Below are 7467 nucleotides of genomic sequence, written 5' to 3' on the forward strand. Positions count from 1 at the left end.
TCTCGTCTTGGGAAAGCTTGGGTTGGGGAAGATCAGCTACACTCCCAACGAACTTAGGTTTGACCCGGGGAAATCCCCACCACAATACAAATGTAAATTGAAGTCTTGATAAAAGAACAAGATAATTTACAACTCTTGTTGAAATGTAACCGGGAGATAAATATATTCAATAAAACGCAGCTATAGGCCTATATAAGGTTCAGTTCTTTAGTATATAAAACAAATACCGACCACATCCCCCCCCCCCTCACCAGGCTGGCATCAACATCATCATGAGACATCATCCTCAGTCGAGGATGATGTTGACACAGTCAAAACTACATGTGCGTTGTCCATGTACAATGTTAATATGCATTTAGTTGATAATGTATATTATTTATACCAATAGCTTGCCACTTGACCTGATAATGACGACAGACTAATTTATTATTGCCTTATGATGGCCTTAATATGTGTTTTTATCGAAAGTAGGAGCATCTGAGATGCGTAGTGTGTCTGACACTTGAACATTTTCTCAAGGAGAATAGGGTACGTGGGTAGCAAAAGGCAACATTACCCATAATGTTGTTTGCCCATACCCCTAATAATATCACCTGTCTAATGCTCGTACACATTGATCAGGGCTTCGACTTTGGGGCCGTTCCCCATACTACCAACGACTGCCAAATCGTTGGTCTGCACACGGAGGGGAACTAAGTTTCGTTTAAAGTCACGTGTGACCGAATGTTGCCGGAAGTTGCGCCTGTAATACATACGGTCAAAATCATGTGGTCCACAATCTTGAGAAACTTCAATACCGAGCACATTTTTGAAGATGTTGCGATCGAACGGGACCGACCACATGATATTAATGTACCGAGGTCTGCCTTGCCCTTGCACCGAAAAGGACGCAGTCCCATAAGAGCTGGTCGCTGTTCCTTTGGTCTTTTCAGCTACAAAAGCTTCAGCCGTCAATGGTTCCACATTGTGCTGAGCCGAAATCGAATGTCCTCCTTTTATAAAGATCTATTTCCGGGGAAGGAAAACATCAAACCGCAACTTAAAACGTTATTGTCTAGCAAGGGGACTTTTGTGTTGCCGCAACACCGACACCAACACCGGGCGTGAATTCTTGGTAATTGACACCCCTTTTCTCTACATGAGCCTCAATAATTATCAAGAAGTAATTACGACTCGGCGCGACTCTGGAACGCCTGTCTGAACCGGGGGTTAATAACATATTTATGAACATTCCCTTCTATATGAATGACAGTTCTTCTGTTGTACTTCAGAAATATGGTTACAGCGCCCTCATTTGCTGAAAAACATGACCTTGATTTTCTTTACAATTAAGGTTGCAGACCAGTAAATCGGTCCGAAATCGCCTACGCAGCGGCCAAATCACGAATTGCATGCGCTCAAATTCTTCGCTTTTTGAGCATTTGGCCGTGAACGTGAGGGTTTGTAAAGAATATGGGTGGAAGCCGTACACTGTGTGCTTGAAGTTCTGTGCAATTTACATGAAATTTGAGCCCTAAAAACGCTCTATTTTGCAATGGAGTGTAGGCGTTGTTTTTCAAAATGGCGATGGGCTTCAGGACCATTTTAAGGGGTGATCATCTTCGGATGAACATTTCTACTAAAAGCCATCGGTTAACATCCCAAAAAATGAAAAGAAAATGAACAATGATGAAATTAACTTGAATTTGATGTGTGTCGGGAATACCTTGGAGAGTTGTGAGTATCAGAATTTTTGAAGTGGGGGCATTTATCATTGGGGTCTATGGCAGTTTATTTACTGGTCTGCTACCTTTAGCCAAGTCCTTGACAGACGCGGAAACGGGTTTGAGGAAAAGAGAGGACTCTAGCCCTCTATCGTCGAAACTTTATTCAAATCGTAAGCCAAATTAAATTTCTGGGGGTGTGGCAACTGAAGTATAGGAGGGCACTAGTTATAGGCTGCGCTTTTATTTTAACAACTCGTGTCTAGACGAGTCGTCTACAAACGTCCGAACGTGAAACATCCTCAAACACGATGATAACACATTCCCTAACTGGTTCTAAAACCAGTATGACTCATTGAAAAACATAATGAACAATCAGAAATATCTCAGTTTACAGCAAATTTGCTTGCATGATATTCAGTGTTTTGGGATGGTTTCGTGCTCGGACGTTTACAGCCGACTGGTCCAGGTTCGGGGCGTTAACGAGGTTGCCTAGAATTCGGTAGAGGCAGTCGGACTATAGCGGAGGGCGCTATTTGGTTCAGTCAAATTATCAAAACGGGGAAAACCCATAACGTCATTGTGCCAATGTAGCTGTATGTGTAGGCTGTAATCACTCACTATCAGTAGCATAATTTTGGACAGTGCTTATCACACAGGATTACCCCATTAAATCATAAAATGGCTAAATCCGGCCCATTTTGCACAGCGATTTCTCTATTAAACCATATATTCAGTAGGCCAAAAAAAAAAAATATTCGGTCTCTGGTCAGATCAAAGTTCCGGAATTGACGCGGCCACGCGGCTTTTTTTTTTTTTTTTTTTCCTTTTTTTTTTTTTTTTTTCCCAGCTTGGATTGTACAGACAAGCTGGGTACTATTTTGCTTTTTTTGGTGTCCTCATGTACATTGGTGGCCTCCATAATTTGCCTTGGTGCTTTCGATCATTTGCCTTGGTGCAGTTTCCCATTCCTTGGTGCTCTTTGGTAAAAAAAAATTGAGGAGGTGCGGAAATAGAGGGCGCTGTTGGAGCTACCGCGGAACATTTTGGAAAAAAAAAAAGATCGACGCGCATGCTTAAAATCGACGCGCGCGCTGACCAGAGACCGACTTATTTTTTTTTTTGGCCTTACAAGGAGGCTTACATTGTCCGGTATGTAACATCTAGCCTTTATTAGTATATACTGATAAGGTTTAAACCGTTTCATCTTCTCTGGTAAGGGTTTATCCTTTAGTGTGAACCTTACCCCAGCACTTTCCAGTGTCCAGCGTGTATGGTTCACCACCTTCACAGCACAGGCCCGCCAATTGGAGGTGTTCGTAAGCATATCCGTGACAGACGTATTCATCAGGCTCACGCCTATTTGAATAGGCCTATTCATGCGTGGATGCACATCTGAAAAAAACCCCAGATTTTTACTGGCACCGTAAGAGGAAAAACAGCGTGGGTGGATGGATGCCAGCTGCAACGGCCGCAGTCAAAAGTATATACGTCATTTCATATTCGATCGGACATGAATTATTCATTCATTTAATTGTGCGTATGAGTTTGTTTCTGCATTCAATAGGGAACGTTGAACAATAGAGGACAATGGGTCTCCCAATTCCCAAAGGTCCCCAATTTGGCGATGTGTACAAAACATATGGGAGGTCTTCCTAAAAAGTACAAACAAAAGAAGGACAACAGGGGGTTACCGATTGCAGGCAATTTTGTGTGCGTGAGTTTATGGTTGTGCAAGCTTACATTCACTGTGTGGACTTCCGAACAACAGAGGTCCACATAGGCCTACACCAGGTAGCAGCGACGTTGTGTGGACTCAGTGCCCACGTCCACAGGGTGTGTCCCCCTCTCTGGAAAACAGCTAGGTTTAAGGCATTTTTTTGGGTAAGGTTTATCAGTGGCAAAATGAAAACAAACACAAAAGGGAATGAAAAAATATCGGATTGAAAGAGTTTTCACAGTGTGAGAAAACGATTTTTCACGGGTTTTTCTATGTCCACACTAGGTATGTAACGTAAACATAATTGTGTCTGTGTCGCAACTGGGTTTCCATGGCTACTTGTATTAGAAACATATTTCCACGTGGTTATAATGTACAAAGCACCTATGGAGAGACAGGAGTTCTAGACAAAAGATTCGGCTGCAGCTTAATTGTGTTACATTTTGTCGTTCCACATCTCTCCCGATCACATTTGAAAATAGAGGAATAACATGGTTAGCTCCTCTAATAGGCCCAGTCATACTCGAAATGGAGTGAGTCTCTTCTAAGCATCCTACCGCAGTTGCTGTTTTGAAACACTAAGTTTAATAAATAACCGTCAACTGGGTTGTGGAGTACATGTATGGTCCTGGTACTTTCCAGTACTTGAAAATAAAACTAAAGCTACTTCGACTGAAATGAATGAAAGAGCTCAGTAGTTTTTGAGGCAAACCTGGCTTCCGTGTAGTGAATATTTTTTCTTGTCGGATCTGGCCAAATTTTGGATAAACTCTTCAAGTCACATTGTCCCTATTGTTGCCTACAGTTACACTCACATTGTGCTCTCGCGTGGTGAGGGTTGTTTTGCATTTGAAGACTCCGATTGATATCCTGAAAATAATCTGCAAGGAAATGTGACAATTTGTTATAGTCTTGTGGTAAATCAATTTTATTAAAGACAATTTCCACTTCGATCGTACGAAATAAAGCCAGGGGCGTAGCAATTACAGGCATTTTTGAAGGGAGTAAAGCCACTTTGCCGAAACTAAAATCGCAGGCCTTATTTGTGATGTGATTATGCCTTTGATGATAAAAGCATGACACTTGGCACCCAGCCAGAGTTTGGCTTTATAGACCATAATCGTGTTGCGGCCATCTTGATTTTTTCCCATTCAAATCAACATAACCAAAGCGAGACTAGAAGGAAATATCTGGTTCTTTTTTTCACAAAACACATTATCATTCAGAACTTTTATTGGATGCAGGGAACATGACTGAAATGGTGGCAGCATGATAAAGGTAGGGCCATCGCAACTGTGTCCTTTGAAAAAAAATGGTAAACTAACAAGCAATGACAGCCATTTTGAAAATTATGAAAACTGCTTGTTATTCTGTACCTTTATTTTTTTCAAAGGACGAATCTGTATTGGCCCTTTAGCCAAATATCTTTCTTTAAAAGACATACTCAGACTGTGTGCCAAATGCCATGCTTTATCATCAAAGGCACAATTCCCCAATCCCCTATCTGCCTCACTACCAAATCTCCTATCCGTTCTTGCAAAGCAACATTTGTATGCTCGAACAGGTCTACTAAGACTTATACGGTACAAGCCATCTGCATGTTGTTCCTATTCTACACTTACTATACGAATGTGAATGTATGTTGTATACAATATGAATGTTACAATAATTTACCTTCATCATCGTCCACCTGGACCGGCAAACCATCTTTGTAAAGAGAAGAGTACGATTGTTAAAATATGTCTATAGCCACAGCATAAAATGTCATAAAGAAACAAGTGCCGAAATTTATCCTAAAGGGCATGCACATATTTTTTATCGGTGTGGAAACAAGAGACGGAAACGTAGCCTTCAGTGCTTCCTTGCCCACGTGGCCGAGAAATTGAGCCGACGAATTTATGTTGAGTAATCGTGTTTTAGCCAGCTGACAAAATGAGGAAATAAAATCGCAAATGAAAAAAAAGGTTGTCAAAGGAAGTCAGCTTTTGTGTGCTATAGTGTTGCAGCCCTCGACTGTTTCCTTGATTGCTCATCGGGCGAGGCAGGCCATTATATCCTTCATGACAGGTATGTAAATGCCAGGATATTTCCCAGAGCATATACGATTGTGACAACATCTCATGTAAATGAAAGAAGCATCAGTCTTTTCATGCTTTGAACATACCATCCCATATGTGGTCACACGCGACATTCTTCTATTTGAAGAACGGATTAACATTTAAAGGAAACATGCAGTGGAATTTCAGCTCATCTTGCTTTCATGCACAGCTATGTATTGCAACAATACATACAAGATCTTAATACTTGTTTTCTTTGGAACTGACAAGCAAGTGGAACTTTTTTTCAATTATTAGCAAATCCTTTCATCAATACATGTACAAGATTTTGCTTTTGTTTACACAAGGTACTCCTTGTTAAAAGGAGTACAGTACACAAAAATACCCACAAAAACAGTTTTGAAGAAATATTGGCCACTACTATTGTCCAAACATGCTATTTAACTTGATAAACAAGTAAAACATTGAACTTTCTCCAAGGAATTAATGAAAGTTTCATTTATATTTGTGCACAAAGCTATATAGACACTACTGTTCAGCCTTGGATGACATCACGCTTTGGCTCATGAATATGGACATTTACATTACCTTAAAAACTAAAATGTTGAAATTAATCTCTTTTACTGCTACAAAAAGAGGTGGAAAGTCATAGTTACATGGCAAGAAAGCTGTTTTTTAAGTATTTTATTCATACCAATCTTATTGCACGTTTCCTTTAAGAATGTATGTACATGTATATATTTATATATTTTTTTATAAACTTACCATCAATTAAACGTAGATTTGCCATGCTGACGTCGGCTTAACCACAGGTTTAACTGTGTTGCACTTGGTCAAACGACGGTTTTGAAATCTAGCAATACAAACATTTATATTGACAGTTGTTCAGACGGCGTTAATTTAGTGCACAACTATGCTGTATTGTTTTTAATTCAGATGTCATTCAGCCGAAATGTTTTTAGCATGTACCGTACACACTTCTTAGTATTTCCGAGGTCTCCATATTTTGCACATTTGTAATATTTTCGATACCTCTCTATATTTTATGTCTTTGGCTTAACATTACAGTAATGACACTGACAATTAAAAACAAAAAAATGCCCATAAACGGGAAATTGATAAACTATGATTGTAATCAACTCCAGTAAATATTAAATCTCATTTATGTGAAACCCTGTAGACAGCACAAACAACACAAAATATGCGCTAGGCCTATTCAGCAGCGCGACGAACAAAATACAAAACTCGATCCCTTGTATTATGTCACGGTTTTATGAACAACTGAAATGGAAGCTCCACAGCGCTATATTTAGGGTTTTTATTGAATGACATTTGCCCCCTCACCTTTGAAGAGAGGTGAAAATAAATAGTAAACACGTCTGTAATACCGCACCAAAAGCAGTCTCAACTGAAATTTGGTTTACTAAAAAGATTTTTAATTAAACTGAATTAAATCATACGTCATTGTTTTTCATATCAGATTTTCACTAAAAGAAAACAAGATTTTGATGTACTACAGTTGGTGACAGTTGTTGAAACAAGTATTCTGTGTCATTTTCGTTTTTGTTCCGAACAGTCAAAACACACGATAAATTGCTTTTTGGACAATACATGTTTTAGTGTCATTACTTGCGTTTACATATTCTTTGAACGGATTGAGCAATTCAGTATTTTTTGCATCTAAAAATAGCTTATAAAATTGGCTTTCCAGCCATATTTATTTTTGGTGCTACACATTTAAAAAAAAAAAAGAAGAATATATATTTTTTTGGTTTGGGTTCCGCTTTTTTGACTCACCCTGTGTAAATGACATTGTTGGCGTACACGCACGGTAACCGTTTGATGAACGGTGATAATAATAATAATAATAATACCGAAGTCTTATATAGCGCACGTATCTACCAACAATTAGGTACTCAAGGCGCTGGAAATTATGTCTATTACAAGAGACAGGTAAATGAAGTACATGGGAAATATGAGAACCATT

The 7467-nt window shown here is 39.3% G+C and overlaps 1 protein-coding gene across 1 annotated transcript; it reads right to left on the minus strand.

Moving 5' to 3' along the window:
* Window positions 1-284: 284 nt before the first annotated feature.
* Window positions 285-6270, minus strand: LOC119735282. Its single transcript, XM_038208981.1, has 5 exons — window positions 6246-6270; window positions 5098-5130; window positions 4239-4304; window positions 2950-3098; window positions 285-1005 (listed from the first exon to the last, which is right to left on the minus strand). Exons 1-5 carry the CDS (start codon window positions 6268-6270, stop codon window positions 598-600), a joined length of 681 nt encoding a protein of 226 aa, XP_038064909.1. The 3' UTR covers window positions 285-597.
* Between the last annotated feature and the right edge of the window lie 1197 nt (window positions 6271-7467).

This window comes from Patiria miniata, unplaced genomic scaffold, assembly GCF_015706575.1.
Source record: "Patiria miniata isolate m_02_andy unplaced genomic scaffold, ASM1570657v1 HiC_scaffold_29, whole genome shotgun sequence".
Classification (NCBI taxonomy): domain Eukaryota; kingdom Metazoa; phylum Echinodermata; class Asteroidea; order Valvatida; family Asterinidae; genus Patiria; species Patiria miniata.

Coding starts and splice junctions, on each gene's coding strand:
- LOC119735282 (XM_038208981.1), bottom strand. CDS start 6,270: ATGGCAAATCTACGTTTAATTGATG. Junction 4,305..5,097: donor CCAGGTGGACGATGATGAAG/GTAAATTATTGT, acceptor ATTTCCTTGCAG/ATTATTTTCAGGATATCAAT. Junction 1,006..2,949: donor GGACACTGGAAAGTGCTGGG/GTAAGGTTCACA, acceptor CCCCGGAAATAG/ATCTTTATAAAAGGAGGACA.